The 22,393-nt window shown below is 39.4% G+C and overlaps 1 protein-coding gene across 2 annotated transcripts; it reads left to right on the top strand.

The window, feature by feature from the left end:
• Window positions 1-434: 434 nt before the first annotated feature.
• Window positions 435-5,920, top strand: LOC120436250. Of its 2 annotated transcripts, XM_039606939.1 has the most exons (10): window positions 436-574; window positions 745-860; window positions 2,648-2,689; window positions 2,777-2,848; window positions 3,002-3,067; window positions 3,198-3,286; window positions 3,385-3,493; window positions 3,575-3,683; window positions 5,556-5,626; window positions 5,745-5,920. In XM_039606939.1, the coding sequence occupies exons 1-10, from the start codon at window positions 529-531 to the stop codon at window positions 5,844-5,846; spliced, it is 822 nt and encodes a 273-aa protein (XP_039462873.1). In that variant the 5' UTR covers window positions 436-528; the 3' UTR covers window positions 5,847-5,920. The 2 variants fall into 2 exon arrangements, with proteins under 2 accessions (XP_039462869.1, XP_039462873.1); XM_039606935.1 differs by having other exon boundaries at window positions 435-860; window positions 5,745-5,919.
• The last annotated feature ends 16,473 nt before the right edge of the window (window positions 5,921-22,393 follow it).

The following is a 22,393-nucleotide window of genomic DNA, read 5'->3' as shown; positions in this document are numbered from 1 at the left end:
AAGGTTTGATCCAGATTTCTCAGGACCCTACACCATTCAAGACATCACTGGCAAATGTGTGAGATTAAAAAACACGGAAGGAGCAAATTTAAAAATCACTACAGCATTGACCATATCAAGCCGTACAGAAGAAGCCACCATGTAAATATCAGTGACAATGAAAAATACCCAACTCACAGTCAGACAGTGAACAGCAGCACAGGCCTGAAGATGCCCCCTGCCATCCTCCTGCTGACCCTCAGTGCCAGCAAAGTCCAGAGGATACCAGACCCTCTATTATTCATTATGCACCCAAAACGGCTGACAAAAGTTGTTGCTCCCACAAGGAGTTTATTTCTGTTCCAGGACCAGAAACGCGTGAACAAGAACTTCCTCCCGAAACAAAGCTTAGAAAGTGAAGGTGGCATAGTGAACAACTCTTTTGACCCGTTGGTCATTTGTTGCCAGTTTGGCGTTGCAACTTGATTGACCGTTGCATGACTTTGTTTGCATTTTGCAGTCTTCAACTCATATTGGATGTAAAGAAACATGCAACATGCACTGAGCTTGTGGAAGTCTGGAAATGGATCTGCCTGTCAGTAATTTTCTCTTTTGCCCACCCGCTGCACCTTTCCTATTTCTCTGCGTGAAAATGCATGTTTATTGTGTTGACTTTTTTCCTGTTGTGGCCCGTTGGCCTTTACCCGGCTTTTCCACTAAAAATCTCATGCATGCCTGAGCTAACTTATCATATTTTTCTTTCAGTAAAGAGGCTATGGGCTGCAAAGGATACTGGGCGCTTGGAATCAGTTGTTGGATCATACAAGTTATTTGATTCCTCTTTTCGAACACTGCAGGGGTCACGGTGGCTTTCTGATGAGGTAAGATAACTTATCATTATTGACTCTGATTTTGAAGTGCTGCTCCTTCTGAAGCATTTGTAGTGCAGAGACCATTAATAGTTTAAACTGTGCGGGTAGGTGGGGGGCAGTGTTCCCTCTAATTTTTCATGTGTCTGAGCGAACACACAAACTCCCTGAGCGATCCCCTGGACCACTGTGAGCGACATCAGACGTGTGCACTGTGGTCACGCCAGCATCGAATCCATCCAAGTTACATGGTTTATTAAAATAATCAAATTACAGCATTTACATTTATGTTAGACTACTTTTAATTAACTGCTTTAGCCCACTTACAATGAAAATGTAAAAAAATCTAGTCATTGACCTGTGCAGTATGTTAACACTATTGGAAGTAAAAATAACTTGAACTTTTTAACTTTTTATATATAGATATATATATATAAAGCTCTGACTTGTATTATGAGTATGAGTATGTGGTCTGGTAGCTGCAATGTTTTTTGCAGCTACTATTTTTTTTTTTTTTAATGCAGCCAATGCGCTTTTAAACAAACATTTCAAACTATTTACAGAACAATCAGGTGTTCTGCATTAAATTTGATTCCACACAAATTATTTGTGCCACTCCAAAAAATAATTTCTGTCCACTATGAGATAAAGGAGAACAACAGCCTGATACCTGCAGGCCTGACAACAGGAGATGAATCACTCCTGTAACACCTGTAACATTCAGCAGACGCCTCATTGTTCTGACACACACAACAAAACTATTGACTACACTACACACTAACTACACAAGATTTGCGCTAAACGTCTCAAATCTCTCACATTTCAGAACACCGCCGTCACTCCTAAAACTTCCCCCTGTTTCTTAACAACTAGATGCCACGTTGCCATATCATTTTTTGATTGGTCGACATGGTACTTTTTTCGACCAATAGGAAAGGGTGGGGGGTTTTTTGGTTTTGTTTTTGCTCACAGGCGGAGAGTGCTTTCGAGCGTTTTCCTTATAAAACGCCATTTTTACCCTTTCTTCCCGCAGTAAATATAAATAACGGTAGTATTCAGGAAGAAAACCAAACATTGCATATATTTTTATCATAACTCTGGTTTTACGTGGCCTATCAACACAATTTAAAAACTGGTATTAAGTCCACACTTTTTCCGTCAATTGTTCCTTCTGTCCTGCTCACATCTCCAATGGTTGTACACATTGTCATTAATGTGGCTTCACTGCACATCAGCCACGCCGCTTTGCTAGCTAAAACACCGGTGTCGGCACATAAGGATGATGTCATAGCCTGTCAAGATGTTGATTAGCTGCGTATATAGGAATGTGAATCGCATTATTGGCTGGACTACAGGATAAGGTGGCATCATTCTAATCCCATACAGGAGCAGCCAGTCACTTACTGACTAACACTGCAAAACAGAATTGTTAAAGTATTAATTTTAATTTCAATTCAGGTTAGTTTTTTTTTTTTGTGCGCAACGCAGATTTTCTGTGCGCAGAGACCGTGCCAGCAGTGCACAATTGCGCACGTGCTTGCAGCTTAGAGGAACATTGGTGGGGGTTTATATAGCAAAACTCTGATAAGGTTTCACCCATTCACTTCCATAGAAAAGATTGTTATCAACCACAACACAGATGTTGTGACATCTGTGACATCATAATACCCAGTTCCAGTATATGCAGAAAGAACCTTTATCAGCAATTATATTTCTTTCCAAGTTTTTGTGTACAGCACTCAAGCAGTTACTTCAAAAATTGTTGCTGCTGGTGTATAAACTCAGATTTTTCAAAACAGGTCATTGATGCATACCTGCACCGTGTTATTGAGAGACGAAAGGTAAGTAAGAAATGTCCTTTGCCCAGTTATTTTGAAATACAAAAAAATGTATTTACTGTTCTGTAACATTTTTGTATACTTATACAGAATGCTGTACACCTGCTCTGTTCAGTAGTTGCAAGCTCGTTGTTTTCTGGGCAGTTCAGATGCCTCACCAAGGTAAGTTGAAAGTTCAGAAGTGGTCCAAAAGTTGAGTCATTTCTATTTCTGAGGACAGAGTTCAGTTCCTTTAAACAAGACTATATTTGAAAACACCCTGAGACGCATGGTACCTAAGTAAATCGAAATTACTCTGCACTTCCAATCCCACAGATGAAGTTCCCAGTTGAAGACATGTGGCTGTGCCCTGTGAACTTTGGTACACACTGGATTCTTGTGGTATGTGTTCATTTAGTTATTAATTTGCGTAATTTGTTGTGAAGCAGTTTCTTGCTCAAAGTGTTATTCTTAAATAGGTTTTCAGTGGCAAAAACTATTGTAATTTTTAATTTATTAACTTTTTCTTTAGATTGTCAACATTTCTGCACAGAAAATACTGCTCATAGACCCCATGGGGAATGAAGGTGTTTATGACAGGAAAATTCTGCGCAACTGGAGGTATGTATGATACTGAGGTATTATTCTTGTATGTTTTATGTTCAGGTATTAAACATAAAACATTTCTTGTTTCATTACAAACATTTTTGTTCAACTAGGAATTTTCTGAGGATGAGAGGGCATGAAGACACCATGGAGTGGCAGTTACACACTATGCAACACAACAAGCAACAGGATTCCAGCAGTTGCGGAGTTTTGCTGTTAAAGGTAACCCTTATTCAAATGATTCCATTTATTGTTAGCTACAATTAGGACTTTACATTATAATAATAATGAGAAATCTCACAGTTTGCAGAACAGTACCTTGCTTTTGGAGAGGTCAGTGAGGTGTTAACCACTACAGAAGCAGTTGTGCTGGAGCGAATGCAGATAGCTTGCACCCTACTTGAACATCGAGGTACAGTTGTGGTCAAAAGTTTACATACACTTGTAAAGAATATAATATAATGGCTCTACCGAGTGTCCCGTTGTTTCTAAAACTCAGATTTTTCTCTGATAGAGTGATTGGAACAGATACTTCTTTGTCACAAAAAACATTCATGAAGTTTGGTTCTTTTATGACTTTATTATTGGTTAACAGAAAAAAGTGATCACATCTGCTGGGTCAAAAATATACATACAGCAGTGTTAATATTTGGTTACATGTCCCGTAGCCATTTTCACTTCAATTAGGCGCTTTTGGTAGCCATCCACAAGCTTCTGGTTGAATCTTTGACCACTCCTCTTGACAGAATTGGTGCAGTTCAGTTAAATTTGATGGCTTTCTGACATGGACTTGTTTCTTCAGCATTGTCCACATGTTTTCAATGGGGTTAAAGTCAGGACTTTGGGAAGGCCATTCTAAAACCCTTATTCTAGCCTGATTTAGCCATTCCTTTACCGCTTTTGATGTGTGTTTGGGGTCATTGTCCTGCTGGAACACCCAACTGTACCCAAGACCCAACCTTCGTGCTGATGATTTTAGGTTATGTTGAAGAATGTTAAGGTAATCCTCCTTCTTCATTATCCCATTTACTCTCTGTAAAGCACCAGTTCCATTGGCAGCAAAACAGCCCCACAGCATAATACTCCCACCACCTTGCTTGATGGTAGGCATGGTGTTCTTGGGGTTAAAGGCCTCACCTTTTCTCCTCCAAACATATTGCTGGGCATTGTGGCCAGAAAGCTTGATTTTTGTTTCGTCTGACCACAGAACTTTCCTCCAGAAGGTCTTATCTTTGTCCATGTGATCAGCAGCAAACTTCAGTCGAGCCTTAAGGTGCCGCTTTTGGAACAAAGGCTTCCCTCTTGCACAGCAGCCTCTCAGTCCATGGAGATGCAAAACACGTTTGACTGTGGACAATGACACTGGTGTTCCAGCAGCTTCTAATTCTTGGCAGATCTGCTTTTGGTGATTCTTGGTTGACTCTTCACTCTCCTGACCAATTTTCTCTCAGCAGCAGGTGATAGCTTGCGTTTTCTTCCTGATCTTGGCAGTGACGAAACAGCGCCATGCACTTTATACTTACAAACAATTGTTTGCACTGTTGCCCTTGGGACATGCAGCTGCTTTGAAATGGCCCCAAGTGACTTTCCTGACTTGTTCAAGTCAATAGTTCGCTTTTTCAGATCCATGCTGAGCTCCTTTGACTTTCCCATTGTAGCTTTTGTGGGTGTTTGTATCCAATGAGCCCCATTTAACTGGCCTAAGAGAAGTCACCAGCTGTAGTCACTCATAATCACTCACAAGAAGTTAAGAGGCCATGCTATGAAGCTCAGTTCACTGACAACTTTCTAAGTCACCAAAATTGCTAATTCATGTTGCTGTATGTATATTTTTGACCCAGCAGATGTGATCACTTTTTTCTGTTAACCCATAATAAAGTCATAAAAGACCCACATTTCATGAATGTTTTTTGTGACAAAGAAGTATCTGTTCCAATCACTCTATCAGAGAAAAATCAGAGTTTTAGAAATAACGGGACACTCGGTAGAGCCATTATATTATATTCTTTACAAGTGTATGTAAACTTTTGACCACAACTGTGAGTCCAGTAAAGTCCTTATCACATTAGAGTGTGTACTTCCAATTTAAATAGTGCTTTTCAAACAGCACAGTACCAAATAGTGCTTTTCAAACATTTTCAGATAAGACCCTTCTTAAAGTCTAATTAAAAAAAATCAGGGGACTAATTTGCCATGAAGTATTTGTTGAAAAAAATGTACTATTATTTTTTAAATTAATCAATAAATAATGTTTGATTAAAACCTAACCATGAATGTGTTTCAGGGAACGCTGAGGACTACTGCATTGTTTGCTCTATGTTAGATGCTGATGCTGACCGCAGCATGATTGAAATGGTAAAACAAAACAAAAGAAACACATAAGTCTTAGTATCATTACTTGCTAATCATGTTTAAAATGTTGACTAATAGTATTCACCAAACATAATATGAGCTATTTATTTTTCCTTTCCAGGTGCAGTGTGAATCTTGCCAAAGATGGGCACATTTTGCATGTGCAAATTATAAAGAGAGCAACCAAGAATATAAATGCAAAAAATGTAAGGAAAATACATAACTTCAAATAAAAACAGCTGTCTTTTCCCCTCCATGTCTCTTTGTATTCTTTGTCAACATTAGATGATTGTGTGCTGAAGGCACGTTTTGATAGTGTGATTTGGCCACCTAAACGTCCTACCTAAATAAATCCAAGCAGGAAGCATGTTTTGATAGTGTGATTTGGCCATCTGAACGTCCCACCTAAATAAATCCAAGCAGGAAGCATGTTTTGATAGTGTGATTTGGCCATCTGAACGTCCTACCTAAATAAATCCAAACAGGAAGCATGTTCTGAACGTCCTAGCGAAATAAATCCAAGTTTTTAAGTGTGATTTGGCCATCTGAACGTCCTACCTAAATAAATCCAAGCAGGAAGCATGTTTTGATAGTGTGATTTGGCCACCTAAACGTCCTACCTAAATAAATCCAAGCAGGAAGCATGTTTTGATAGTGTGATTTGGCCATCTGAACATCCTACCTAAATAAATCCAAGCAGGAAGCATGTTTTGATAGTGTGATTTGGCCATCTGAACGTCCTACCTAAATAAATCCAAGCAGGAAGCATGTTTTGATAGTGTGATTTGGCCATCTGAACGTCCTACCTAAATAAATCCAAGCAGGAAGCATGTTTTGATAGTGTGATTTGGCCACCTAAACGTCCTACCTAAATAAATCCAAGCAGGAAGCATGTTTTGATAGTGTGATTTGGCCATCTCAACATCCTACCTAAATAAATCCAAGCAGGAAGCATGTTTTGATAGTGTGATTTGGCCATCTGAACGTCCTACCTAAATAAATCCAAGCAGGAAGCATGTTTTGATAGTGTGATTTGGCCACCTAAACGTCCTACCTAAATAAATCCAAGCAGGAAGCATGTTTTGATAGTGTGATTTGGCCATCTGAACGTCCTACCTAAATAAATCCAAACAGGAAGCATGTTCTGAACGTCCTAGCGAAATAAATCCAAGTTTTTAAGTGTGATTTGGCCATCTGAACGTCCTACCTAAATAAATCCAAGCAGGAAGCATGTTTTGATAGTGTGATTTGGCCATCTGAACGTCCTACCTAAATAAATCCAAGCAGGAAGCATGTTTTGATAGTGTGATTTGGCCATCTGAACATCCTACCTAAATAAATCCAAGCAGGAAGCATGTTTTGATAGTGTGATTTGGCCATCTGAACGTCCTACCTAAATAAATCCAAGCAGGAAGCATGTTTTGATAGTGTGATTTGGCCATCTGAACGTCCTACCTAAATAAATCCAAGCAGGAAGCATGTTTTGATAGTGTGATTTGGCCATCTGAACGTCCTACCTAAATAAATCCAAGCAGGAAGCATGTTCTGAACGTCCCTAGCGAAATAAATCCAAGTTTTTAAGTGTGATTTGGCCATCTGAACGTCCTACCTAAATAAATCCAAGCAGGAAGCATGTTTTGATAGTGTGATTTGGCCATCTGAACGTCCTACCTAAATAAATCCAAGCAGGAAGCATGTTTTGATAGTGTGATTTGGCCATCTCAACATCCTACCTAAATAAAACCATGCAGGAAGCATGTTTTGATAGTGTGATTTGGCCATCTGAACATCCTACCTAAATAAATCCAAGCAGGAAGCATGTTCTGAACGTCCCTAGCGAAATAAATCCAAGTTTTTAAGTGTGATTTGGCCATCTGAACGTCCTACCTAAATAAATCCAAGCAGGAAGCATGTTTTGATAGTGTGATTTGGCCATCTGAACGTCCTACCTAAATAAATCCAAGCAGGAAGCATGTTTTGATAGTGTGATTTGGCCACCTAAACGTCCTACCTAAATAAATCCAAGCAGGAAGCATGTTTTGATAGTGTGATTTGGCCATCTCAACATCCTACCTAAATAAATCCAAGCAGGAAGCATGTTTTGATAGTGTGATTTGGCCATCTGAACGTCCTACCTAAATAAATCCAAGCAGGAAGCATGTTTTGATAGTGTGATTTGGCCACCTAAACGTCCTACCTAAATAAATCCAAGCAGGAAGCATGTTTTGATAGTGTGATTTGGCCATCTGAACGTCCTACCTAAATAAATCCAAACAGGAAGCATGTTCTGAACGTCCTAGCGAAATAAATCCAAGTTTTAAAGTGTGATTTGGCCATCTGAACGTCCTACCTAAATAAATCCAAGCAGGAAGCATGTTTTGATAGTGTGATTTGGCCATCTGAACGTCCTACCTAAATAAATCCAAGCAGGAAGCATGTTTTGATAGTGTGATTTGGCCATCTGAACATCCTACCTAAATAAATCCAAGCAGGAAGCATGTTTTGATAGTGTGATTTGGCCATCTGAACGTCCTACCTAAATAAATCCAAGCAGGAAGCATGTTTTGATAGTGTGATTTGGCCATCTGAACGTCCTACCTAAATAAATCCAAGCAGGAAGCATGTTTTGATAGTGTGATTTGGCCATCTGAACGTCCTACCTAAATAAATCCAAGCAGGAAGCATGTTCTGAACGTCCTAGCGAAATAAATCCAAGTTTTTAAGTGTGATTTGGCCATCTGAACGTCCTACCTATAGATATGTACGATGGAGCCATTAACCACGTAAGGTAGCATATTCTGATAAGGTAGCACGGATTGATAGACAAGACCATAAATTTACGCTACGGTAGCGCTACGGTAGGATGTTTTGACAAGGTAGGACGTTTTGTCAGAACAACGGCACTACGAGACAAAACGTCAGGATAAGCTGAAAAACCTAAATGCAGAAACTACAGAAAGTAGAAGAGCTAAAGAAGAATCTGACATTTCAGCAGACTGTTTTTCACCAGAGCAAAATCACAAAGTGAAGCTGTTGTGAAAGCAAGTTTTATTGTAGCAGAGGAGACAGCCAAATCAGCCCGGTACTCTGAAGAGCTGCATGATGAAGGTGTGCGAGGTCCTGTGTCCAGACAAAACGCAGATTTTGGCAAATGTGAGCCTGAGGAGAAATACGATTGCTGATCAGGTTTGTGAGATGGCCACTGATTTAAGAACACAGTTGTGTGAAAGAAGCAAAGACTTTATTCCACACTCTCTCACTGTGGATGAAAGTATAGACATGATGGACATTGCACAGCTGACCATCTTCATCCGTGGAGAGGAAATACTGAACATTAAATCGATGCACGGGACAACGACAGGAAAAGACATTTTTAAAATGTATGTCAAAGTGTAACCGACATGAAACTGCCCTGGGACAAACTTGTTGGACTTAGAACAGATGGAGCGTCGGTGTTGTGCGGTGAAAAAAGCGGACTAGTCAGCAGGATGCGAGTAAAGATGCAGGAGAAGAACTGTACCGGTGAGTTAACAGCATATCACTGCATCATACACCAGGAAACGCTGTGTGGTAAAGTCCTAAAAATGGAGCATGTAATGATCACCGTAACGCAAACCGTAAATTTTATCTGAGCTAAAAGTTTAAATCACCGTCAACTTCAGTCTTTTATGTGGGAAATAGATTCAGAGTTTGCCGACATTCCTCATCATACAGAGGTCCGTTGGCTGAGTTGGGATAAAAATTCTCAATAGAGTTTTTGAGCTCAGCAAGGAAGTCTGTCAGTTCATGGACATGTCATGTATGATGCGGTGAAGGCATTTCAAGTGAAGCTGTCACAAATGCACCAGTGCAACCTGCCTCACTTTCCCTGTTGCCAAGTAATGTTGAACCAAGTCAGCGGACTTTGCTGAACTGCACCTGTGCAGATTCAGATGGAGCTGCAGTGTAATGATACACTCATAGGAAAGTACGACACTGAATGGCCCGCACAGTTTATTAGTTCCACTCCTGAAGCAATGCCCAGCCCTGTTTACATGCGGCTCCAACCTTGTGTTTGCTTTCATTTATTTTTTCTGGGGTTTTGGCAGCATGTTCATATTTCTAACTTACATAATTTTGACAGGATATATTTTTATGAGGAGCAAAATATTTAAAGTTAAAGTTTATTTTTTTTTAAGTTTATTTAATCTGGAATAATATTCCTGTCTGTTTTAATTCATATTTATGTTTAAAAAACATTGTTGTAGTGTGTTAAATAAATGTTTATCTTGTTTGGCCCGCGACCTAAAGTGTGCCTTGAGTTTTGGCCCCCTGTGCAATTGAGTTTGACACCCCTGCAATGGATGATGCTACAATGGCTACCTCCATCTTTTGTGTTGTTTGCGATATTAGCGGCTAGCTAACATCACAGACATTAGCTAGCTGATATCTATCATATTAGCTGCTGAAAGGAAGCTGTGCAGTTATTTAGCCTCACCGTCACCACCAAAGTTTAAGTTTGTCTTTAAAATTGCTACAGAGGAGAGAAATTGTAAAATTTGCAAATATTAATAGAACTCTTAAATCAAAGGTGTAAACATCGAGACTCACTATTTAGCCTACCAGTGAGTAATGTTAGCCCTTTAGCTGTTGGCAAGTCTACAAAGAGTTAAGCTCACTCTTGTCAGGATTGTTTTAGGTATAGCACATCTGGATAATATTGTTATGGGAATATGAAGAAGAAGAAGAAGGGGAAAAAAGAATAGAATCAAATGGATATAGTTATTGAAAACATTACTAAAGTTTCCTCTTTTAATTGAGATGGCAGACACGACAGGCTAAAAAAATTTGTTTAAAAGACGTCAAAATCAAAATGTCTAAAAATAATATGAATAAATGATTTGACCACAAACAAAACTAAATAGTGACTAACAAAATTAAACATGGTATTTAAAGAACAGGAAATGATAAGAGTAACACATGTGCAACCTGTGAGTCCAAACAAAATCTCATTTATTATTTTTGGCCTACACCCTGAATAGATATTTAATGATATTATACGCAGTATAAAAATATTGTGTTTAGCTTCTGTATGACAGAAAATTGCATCCATTTGTGCTCCAAATTGTAAACAAGAAAACAAAATTAACTAAAAAGCTTTTTTTTAAATCATCTTTCCCTTTCCTTTTTAAAAAGAAAAATCAAGTAGCTTAAAAATCATCTCTGTCAGCTTGGATGTTGTTGCGGCTATTTCAGACTTGTTCACATCAACACTTTTAAGCCAGAGCAATAAAATGTCATCCTTCTCCCCAGCTTGCTGCGATGTGACCTGAACGTGACACAAAGGAAGTACAAACAAAGAAGGTGACAGTAATTACAAGAGAGCGGAGAAATGTTTGACAGTGAGAGGAGGGAGTAAAATGAAGAAGAATGACGTGTGTGTGAAGGAGTCAGGTGAGATTTATAAAAAGAAAAGTGATATTCTAACCCTGGATGACCTGGTTGAGCAAACACCATCATGTCTAAAGGTTAAAATTTAAATCTTTCACTGGCTCCTCCATTCAGTCTAATCTGTTTTCTTCTATTTAGTTTGCTGGCGGTTTGTTGTGTTTCCATGTCACGCAGGTTAAACAGGAGACAATCTGGCCTGCTGTTTGTCCCAAACCTCTCCACGTACCTCAAACACTCCATTACTCCCTATTCAGGAAACAGAGGGAAGGAGAAACAGATGACATTCAAAGAAAACTGCAGAGAAAAAAATGCAAACTGAAAGAGAAATTGAAAGAAACACTTATTATCAATCGGTTCCTCCTCCCTCTTTTATTTTTCCTGTGAGTGGACAGCTTCGGCGCTCCAATTCATCTTCGTTCTCCTCACAGCGGTGTGTTCAGGGAAGGTCAAAACCCGGAAAATGGGCTACACACCAGGCATTTTGTCACCAGACACCCTTCACCTGCCTCCCAACGCCAAGGAGCCGCACACAACTGGGACACAGCTTCAGCCAAAAATACATTAGGTGGAGTGGAGCAGCACCTCTGCATGCATTTGCACCCCATTCGTTCTGCATTTACGCTGCATTTGTTGTCCTTTTGGAAGAAGCAAAGACTGGGACGAGGTGACATTTAGTTGCTTTTAAGTTTAGAGAATCGTGCTGAATTACTGTGTCCATCCACATGTGTAGCAGGGCTGATTAAAAGTCATTTAGATTTCCTTAGACTTGATCTAAGGAAATCTAAATGACTTCATCCTGTATATTTTCAAGGTAAACAATGTGTTTTTGGTAAATCGCACGAGGCATTTATCAGTTTGTTTGGGTCAAACAGTTATATTGTAGCTGTTGACAAAAACTGCAATAATTCTGGGAATTTTGGTAGCGAGTATATTAAACAGTACTTCCCAATCAGATAATACTCTGGCATACCAATCTGACAACCTATTATGGCCTCTGGAGGAAACTGGTAATTTTTCGAAGCTTCTGGTTGTAGACAGCAGATATCCAAGCCAACAGTTCCGATATTGTCTACCCGGTTTTATGTATAAATTTATTATAGCTGCACTCTTTTCTTACAATCAACCAATTCCTCCCAAAACTTGACTGGTCAGCAGATCTCTGACTAAAACTACAAACGGAAACCAGGAAGCCTCTCTTACCAAAAATCCTCTTTTCGTGCAGATAAAGTTTTAGAGATTATACTGGCAAAACCTGAACTTTGTCACTAAAAACGAGGCTCATCTGTTTAATGTTCTCCTGGATGCTAATGAACATGTTAATGTACAACTTGAACTTCCTGTTTTATTCAGTGAGACTCTTCTTTCGATGTTGACTGCCTTTTGTTCTGTTCTCTGTCAAGATGATACCCGCTGCTTTGATAATGTTAAGGTCTGGGCTCTGGGGGAGGCCAATCCATGACTGTTATGCCTCGTCTCTGATTAGACTAGCACTTACTCAACTCTACCCTACTCAAATTTGGTCATTTTCCATTACAACGTGGGTAGAGTCGCTCTCATGACTCCTCGAGTGACGCCATTGACTCGCCAATCGGTTGCATGCAGTCAAAAACATTTGCTTTGAAAGTGAAATTTGCGTTGCACCCTTCAGTTTCACAACTGCTTGCCTAGTAGTTAGCGAGTATTTGTAGACAAACATGGAAAACATGGATACATGTGGTTGTATGATATCCAATAAGGTGGACAACGCAATGATGTCAGAAACTACAATAATTATCTTTCTGACACGACCCATTTATACAACCATGGGAGTCGCCCCCTGTTGGCCATTAGAAAGAATGCAATGTTTAAAGTGCTTCCACATCCAGTCTCTATGGATTCTGTGTAGTTCAGCAAGACAAGGTAACGGATCTGTTTGGTATTGTGGCGATGTTTTTGAAGATGTGCTGGTCTGCAAAAAGAGCCTGATAGCATGTTGTGTGCTCTCATCACACATCTCACAGAGGACATTTCCCCATTCTCCCTGCAATACTCACAGCTAAGCTGCTGACCAAACAGTCCTGAGTAACACTGCTAACAAAGCTAACTTGGTGGCAAAAGCATTGCATTTGTCTGGTGGTAAAATGAGGCCGAAACCTTGAAGTGCACACAGGACACAGGAGCACAGTAGTGTGTTGAAAGAAGAAAGAAATGGCTTGTTTACAGAGACATGCGTATGCTGGTGTTTTAAAGTGGAATAGTGTAAACAAAGTAGCCATAAGGATGTGCACTCCAAGGATTTTATGACACTTGTCACAAAAAATAGATGCTACAAAGCTCTTCTGTTAGTTTTACACTCATGCGATTTGAAGAAATGCACCAGGGAGAAATTTAGGTGCCAACATGCATCTCCTCCTGCGCAGATATTAGCTCATAATAGAAAAATTAAACTTCTTCTGTGGTCGAATAAAGCAGTGAAGGGAGTGTCAGGTCACATTTCCAAACACACCCTGAGTTTCAAGCCCCGTGGGGACGATTCAGCAACGACACTAATGGCATCCTGCATGGCATTTAGAGCAGAAAGGTGTGACATGCAAGCCTTCACACTCGCTGTCTGTCACACACATTTGCATACACACTCATCTGCTCTCCTCGGGGCCTGCCATTAATAACAGCTGACCTTTGCACGTTTAGGCTGTGAAATGATAGTAAAACAGATCTGAGGACGGCCCTCCCTTCATCTTTCATCCATCCATCTCGCAGCCGTCTTTCTGATCGGATCATCCCTCCGTCCATCTCTCCATCACTTCTGCCACGTATCCCTTATAATTATTGAGGCTGTTGTGTTTAGTTTTGCATTGTTCAATCTTTTCCTGGAATACAGAACGCAGCATCCTTTACGCTGCTCCAGCCTGTTGACAGTAATTTAGTCCGCAGTAACTTTTACTACAATTTAATTACTTCCTCCATTTATCAAGCAAAACCGCCCAATCACTCTCTGACTCCAGCTCTCGTATTGTATGGATGTGATTAATTTCTGTAGTCATAAACAGCATACAGAAGAACTGCTCCAACATACCGGACGCTCCATCGAACTGTCAGTTTTCCATCTGATGTAAGCAACAAATATTTAGATCACCCCTCCAGATAAGAAAAGCAAAGATGTTTGAGAAAAATGTAACTTTCGGGCACTTTGAATCTACATCCAGGACCTTTAGCAGTTTCTGCTAGAGTTCCAGTATAGTGCTTCTTTTTTCCAGTCATCTTATGGTGCCTCCCTCCCAGTATGTTCCCACTAGAATGGAAAAGTACTGTCTATATTTTATATAAAAAAATAAATAACTCTGTGCTTTGCTAGCAATTATAGACAAACTTGGTGACTGTTGGTGCGTCAGGCTTGACAGCAATTATATCACGCTTCAATAATGTTATTGTTTCTACTCTGAAAAGTAAAACAAATACTGTAGGAGGACTTCATAACACTGATATCCTGGATGCTGAGGAGGGCTGAGTCAGTGGTTAAAAATAAAGGGGTGTAAAAAAGAACAAAAGAAAGAGAGAAATTGAAACAGCAGAATATTTTAATACAAAAGGGTTCTGACTTTTGTTTGTCTGGACTCTGAGACTTCTATGTTATTTTTTAAAATTTAATAAATGAATCTACATCGAGAAATAATGTAATTACTATCAACTGTTGTATTATTTTACATTAAAGTGCATAAAAATTGCAATCGCATTATTTTCTAACATTACCAATGAAAAAAGTTCTGCATAAAATAACTGGCCAAAAATAGACACTAGTCAAATAACTGAGTTTAAGGTTTTTGTTCATTTTGAAGTTTGGTCCATCCACTGGCTCATCTATTGGTCTGGCCATCTGCCCCTCAGCCAATGCAGCCATTGTCTTCCACTCATCTGGGTCTGGTTTGAGAGAGCAACAGTCTGAATAGAGATTCCCAGTCGCCTCCTACAGTTTTTCTTTGGGGACACCAAGGAATTCCAAAATCAGATGGCGAGACACTATCATTCCTTTAGAACGTGCCTGAAATAGAACCTCATAGAAGCTGTTCTGGAGGCATCCTACTCAGATGTCTGAACCACCTCAATTTGCTTCTTCAGATGCTTCTACACCCAGAGCAGAAGCTTGTTCCTAACCTTAAGTTTACAGTTCGCTTTTTTCTCAGACTTTGAGGAGCTCATTCTCATCCAAGCTTGACACTAAATACCAAAATGCCCCAGTCTTGCATCTTGTTTATATACCTGTAGAAACACTGACACCACACTCGTGAACAACCACACTCTGGATTGCACTCACTTTGACAGTGTGGGGAATTTTATTATAAGCGCATCTGAAGCTAGTTGTTGAAGCTAAGCTGTCCTGTGAAGTGGCTCTAAGTGGCTTCAGCTTGTGCCTAACTGTAACCATTTGGTGAGACCGTCCCTAAATAATTAGACCAGTGACACGGACAAAAAAGTTTGTGTGTGCGAAAAGTTTTTTTTGTCCAAAGTCGACCAACTCTTAACTTTCTGTGAAAACTCATCCCTTCAACTAAATTCAAAGTGATTTTTCTTGGCATAAAAGTTAAAAGGACGCAGCTCGGCCAGACTCGCAGTTCTCAATTGAAGTGAAAGCTTTATTTGGATGAAAGAGCACAAGAACAAAAAATAAATATTTGCCAGTTTTGTTTCTCTCAGTTCACTTGAAGCAGTTCCGCTTTTGCTCAGCTCCCCTCTCTCTTCCAGAGAGGTCGATGAACGACAGGAGAATTTCTTTTCTGCCGCTGCTCTCTCCTTAGCTCTCCATCTGCTTTTCAGCTCGTTTTGTGCTCGAGAACCAGAACACAAACCAATCCTAAAACCATACGAGATGACCAGCTGCTATCTTTGTAAAGGTCAGCGAGGAATCCAAGGCCATCCAGCTAAAACAACACACATATACACTGACTCCCTGCGGATCAATTTCCACCTCACCAGCCCTCATTCCACTTTTACAGTTATTTTAATTCCTCCTTAAATTCTCCCTTCTGCTTTCTTTCTCACGTTCTTTCTATCCCCATCTCTCTCTTTCTCTCTCTTTCTCTCGTCAAGTGTCCGTCCTGCCTGCCAAGCTCCTCTTGGTCTGTTTGGAGAAAAACAAAAACACAGTTTCTAATTTGGTATCAATTTGTGTCCAGTTTTGTCATTGCCCTGTGTGTGAGAGTCTGAGTGTCCGTGGCTTTCTCATTTTATTCCCATGATACCATATGGGCCACACACACACACACACACACACACACACACACACACACACACACACACACACACACACACACACACACACACACACACACACACACACATTCCCACCCCCAGAATCGCAACTGACAGAAATAGTTGTTCCAGCATTTTGGCGGACGTCATTCACATCCTGTTGTCCGTGTTTACATCAGTGTCTCTGTTTATCTCTCTCTTTATCTCCCTTATGTTTTACATCTGAAATAATCAGTTTAATTATGTTTTTGGACTCGTGATTATTTTATCATGATTCCATCCATCAAGTTCTAAAGCTGTTTAGTTGTGCTGGAACATTTTAAATGGACAACAGACTCCCTTAATGTTGCTTTTTAAAGTCACACTCTGTGTCCTTGACTATCTTATATCAATATTTGTGCACTTGCACATTTGGTACAGAGAGTTTTGTTTTGTGTGTGTCCGTGTGTGTTTGTGCATGTTTTGTTTTTTATGCTATCTAGCAATCTTAGCGTTTAGCTTGTGAGTGGTACTGTAAATGATTCTCGGTACTTTTTTATATACCTTTTTCACGAAAGGTAACCTGCATTTTACACATTTGACATAATCTCAGTTTTTATCAACATCAAACTGAATATTAATGTAACTTAATGTAAAAATGGCCTTGTTTATCAATTTCTCATTTTGATCCTGATGAGGGAAGTGGAAATGTGAAGCAGACTATCGGCTGATGGTCTTCTGGTTTATCACCAGGAAATGAGGATGTAACACATAAACAAACTTTTTTTTTAGCTAACTGCTGACCTCAGATAACCACTTGCAAGCCTAAACATCAGGGTTTTAAAAAACAAAATATGTTGATTTGTTTATGTTTTAGGCATAATCATGTATCTTAATTAAGAATGTTATTGTGCAACAGTTTTATGAGTATACAACTTATAATAAGTAATTTTTCCATGTGAACAAGGTTGCACATGATACGGTGCTTTCCCGATGTCATAGCTTACATTCATATCCTTGGCCAAATTTTTTTGATGACCTCCAAATTTCTTGAAGGCTGTTCCACGTAAAGTGTAATTTATCATCCCGCAAATGTGTCTCCTACGTGGAGATGGTGGTGACTCTCAAAGCGGAGCCAATGAGAATCCATAAGGGAACTAACAAAGAATCGAATTGATAAGTGATACTGATAATGGACTCAAAATCACTAAATTCATATCAATCCCCATCCCTAGTGACAGCTGAGTTCACTAGTAAATGAAGAACTATTAAAAAAAAGTGGCTGGAGTTGGCACTTTTTGTATTTAACACTCAGTTCCACTTCAAGTCTTTGTATATTATAACTTCACTCTTCTTCATGGGTGGCTCATGGACCAACAGCAGCACAAGCAATAGTGTCCCACAGACCAGTTACACCACATAGCAGTCCAAGGACTATCAGTGGAGTGTAAATGTGCTAACCTAAACCTTAAATTCTGCTTAAAATACATCCAGGTTATTGTTACACATCATTCTCATTTCTATTTGAAGTTGGTTATGTGCTAATGCTAATACACGTAGATTGTAACTAACTGATCTCGGAGCAGTGAAAGCAAAGCCAGTGGCAGCTTGTGGGCATGATAGTTTCCCATCAATTTTCTGCCAAAGACCAGAGAACCAGAAGAACCTGCTGTTCTCTGAGTCTGACATTGCTAACGAGGCATGGATGTGCCAGATCCTGGCCCCACTTACAGATTTCAGGGAGGCAAGCAGAGCACAGCTTGTTTCCAAAGACACGTTTTTAAAGATGGATGCAAATAAGCCAGAAGATCTGTAGAACTGATAATAACTTTATGTTAGGACTGTTTCAGATGCAAGGAAAAAGAATGCTTTCATGTTGGCACATGTGTATTAATTGTTGCCTATTAATTGTCCTTTAATTGATTTTAGATTTCACTGGGCAAGCACAGTCTGCCTTGCTTGCCCTGAGAAAGTGCTACTGTTGTGTCGTCTTAACAAATTAATAGGATTCTAAATACAATTAGAGATAGGCGAGATCTGTTATATTAATTATAAAAAAGCAAACAAAATAATAATTTTCACATTTAATTACAATGTTAATGCATCTATGATCGACAGATATTTGAAATATTGTAGTGTTCTTTGTGTACAGTTACTGTGACACCTGTAATTGAGATGTTTGGCCAATAGTAACCAGAAAAAAAGAACCATGTCCATATCATTGCTAAAATAGGTGATATTGCTGAAGTGTAATTTTTGTTTTGTTTTTAAATGGTCTTTTTATACATCTTTAAGGCCCAGAGCAACAGTCATTTGGAGTCATTTCTGTCAATGTTTTTATACTCAAGTATGCTCTTCATTCAGCTTTGTATTCGAACCAAGGGTTCTTTGGTTAGAAACTGTTTAGGAGCGCGATCCTCAGATTTCCCTCATTTCTTCTTCTTTCTTTGTGGGATTTGCAGTGATGACCTCGGGGTTCAAATCCTCCCCCGCTTCTCGTGTTCTCTGTGCTTCTGCTGTCCATTTGTCCTCTATGGAGATAAACTGTTGTTTACACTGCAGGCCACATCGGAAGTCAACCATGGCAAGAGGGATCTGTCTGTACGCCCCGTTGGTGTCGACGGCATGTGTGCTCACTGTCCTTAATTTGGTCCTCGCAAGACTAGATAATAAAAAAAACCCTTGGAAGTTAACAAGAAAGTACTTAATGATTTTGGCTAGCATTGGGAAAAGGCAGCTATGTGTTGTGGTGTGTCTGTTTGTGTACTTATACTCTCATGTGGACATCAGTTTGTGACCTCAGATGTTGTGTATAGACAGTATTTGTGTGTTTATTTGCTGCGTTCTTCTTTCAAGCATATTTGCACACATTGATTGCATGCGTTGTGGCCCATTTTAGGTTGTGTGTATCTGTGTGTGCGCGTGTGGCAGGTGTTTTGCGTCACCACCCACCATCCATCAAGTCAAATGGGCGAATGACAGGAAGAACAAAAACAAATCCCTCGCTCGGGCAAGAATAAACGAGTGATGCCGACCAATGACAAGTGTTTATTGTGTGCGTGTGAAAGAGAGAGATGAAGGGATGTGTGCGTGTGTGTATTTTCGGCTGTACGTATATGATTGTGAGATTGTGTGGGTGAAATTGAAAGAGAGAAGGACAAAGCAAATGAGTGTTGAGAGACATGGAGAAAGGAGAATGGGATGGGTTTTTTTGTTTTACCAGTTCAGTAGGCGGACACACACACACATCCTGACCGATTCGACCACTCAATCCTTGTTAGACTCATGATATACTTACTTGGTTTTTCTGTTTTGTTTTTAATCAAAGGAAATGTTCACATGCTTTGGGACATCTAGAGCATTAGAATTGGACAGGTGAGGGCCAAATCATCCATGACATGTTGACTTTTTTGATCGCATTAAAGACTTTAGAGATTAGTCCTGCTGATCAAAGTTGTAAGCAGTGCATTACAACATTTATCAGAGTGCTGCTATCAGAGAACTCCCCCCCCCCGCCTCCTTTTGTTGTTGTTTGTTCAGAGTCAGCTGCTGACTTTACTTCGCATCCTACCCCCACGCTTCAGGTGTTTAATTACATCTTGCAAACGTGTAGAGTTTATTTTTTCTGAGGATGCACACAGCAGTCACTCTGAGGGAGCGCAGGATGATAATTTCCTCTCAGGATGGATGAGACATGAGCCACTTTTCCCGATCTTATTTTTATGTGGCCTTAATTACCTTTGCCAAGGACGTTATGCAATTGGCTCAGTTATTACTCAGAATTTATGGATGCATTTACATGATTTTTTTTTATTTTTTTATTTTTTTCATCAGGGCTTGGCCGAACTTAGAAGTGATTACCTTTTGGAATTGGTCCAGATCTGGATCCAGGGGTTGTTGGAAGGATTCACCATTGTGAGACAGAGCAAAATTACACATATACACAAATACAAATCCAATTGAAATTTTAAAAAGAGACTTTTTTTTTTAATTTTATTTTGCCAAGAAACCTTTACATGCAGTGCAGGGCATTCAAGGTCCCATCAGAAAGTGTTATCACCCTACTGGCATCAAGCTAACATCATGCAAATTCTCAGGTACATAAGATTGAAGGTACAGTGAAACTGTGTTGGTCAGCTATAGGCAACTTTTACTATCAAATGAGCCACAGACAAATCTATATGGAGCTATTTGAATCTTGAATGTGACACGGACCATTAACAATAGGGTTGTTTATCAAAATGTCTCATATGTATTTAAATTAATTAATTAATTAGAGAAATATATATATAATATACAATAATAATGTTATATACTCACACGTAGAGTGCATAACAAATGTATTAATCCACCACCAAAAATCCATAAGGTTTATGAGCTTATAACTTTATGTCAAGTTTATTTAAAAGTTATAGACTGACCTAAATTGTTTCTGTAACCCTACTTTGTAAAGTAGGGTTAAGTGTTAAGTTGGGTTTCCTATGTCATGTCAGCACGTAAGATTTAGGAAGTTGCACAAGCTCTGCTCTTATTTTCATACTGCTGTTTTCCTCATGTTGTATTTGAGAAATGTAGTGCTGAATGACTTGAAGGCATTTTATGACTTTTTGAAGGAAGACATTGTGTGGAAAGTAAGCTCATCCTGGAAAATTAAAAACACATTGAGCCAACTAGAGACAGTTTTTGAGAGTAATGAATTAATTAGGTCAGGGTTGTGGACTAGTGGATGAACAACGCCACTGAGGGTCCTCGGCAGTACAGAGTGTGTGTGTGTGTGTGTGTGTGTGTGTGTGTGTGTGTTTTTGCGTGACAGAGAGACGGGGCAGTGATGACCTCCTCCAGCTGTCTGTGGCTAATGAGAAGCTGTCAGCACCAAGAGGACAGGACACACACACGCTAATAGTTACACAAAGAAACACACCTTATATTTGTGCACGCACTGTAAGGCAGTCGCATAAACACACACGGTGACTCAGTCACAGGCCTGAAAACAGTCTGTGTGCCTCGGTTTCTTTATCCCATCCTGCATTTTAGAGAAGACAGAATGAGCCAGGTGTCAGGTGGTGCCAATTAGGCAGCAACCAATGGCTTGGCTTGACTCTTTTTTTTCTTTTAAGTGATACAGCTGCCTCTTTCTGAACAGCTAACAGTTTAATGTCCCTCCCATAATATTATCTGATTGGTTACATTCTGTAGATGGCCTATGAACACTGCACTCTGTATTTATGAACGACATAGCCACTGTATTCATTTATTTATATGTCAATCAGTGGTATAAAATAATTGTTGTGGCTGGCTAACAAATAACAAAAATTAATCAGAATTAAAGTTAAATGTTTTGTAATTTTTTGCATTTATACCTGAGTCACCTTAAATACTAACTTGTGTCCAATGTCAGTGCTGCTGCTTTTGCCACTGTTAGTCTTTGTTAGCTGCTGCTAGGCTGTGGTAGCTGCTCTTTATCCAATCGTACTAAAACTTTTGTTGAAATGTAAATATTATCATCAGACTTTGGCAATTAGTGGATGAATTCTCATATTTGTGAATTTAATCGAGTTGTTTATCGGGTGGAATGTTCCTTTGTTGTGGGGGGAATTGGAGAGGAAAAGAGAGAAAAACAAGCTCGACTATAAGTGGTCTGAAAAAAGAGACTCATTAGAAATTTATCAATCACAACTTTTTGGACGATGAGCCTCACGTTTTTGTCAGTCCCGCCCCTCCTCGTCACAGCTAGTTTTTTTTCCAACCATGATGGCAATCGCAGAAATGTGCATCTCGAGGATTCAAGACGGGCCTTCAGAAACCAATGGGTAACACAAAGGTAGATATGCCCATCTTTTATATACAGTTTATGGGATAGAGTTTTTAAGATTTTTGTTTTTCTTTAGACATGAGCCACAATCATCCACCTAGTTTATGTTACATTAGCTAACATTAATCTTTTTTTAAATATTTATATGAAACTGAGTTTTTAAAAAACAGAAAAAAAGATCCCAACTGCAATGACACATTTGGTCTTCAGTTGCTCTGCTGATATCTGTCCGATTAGGTTCTCTAATTATGGTCAACAAAAAATAAATAAATAAATAAGTGGCTGTCTTGTATCGCTCGTCATACTGGCAGTGGTGTATGTGA

The sequence above is a fragment of the Oreochromis aureus genome, linkage group 3 (genome assembly GCF_013358895.1).
Source record: "Oreochromis aureus strain Israel breed Guangdong linkage group 3, ZZ_aureus, whole genome shotgun sequence".
Lineage (NCBI taxonomy): Eukaryota > Metazoa > Chordata > Actinopteri > Cichliformes > Cichlidae > Oreochromis > Oreochromis aureus.
This window is presented reverse-complemented; position numbering and strand designations above follow the sequence as displayed.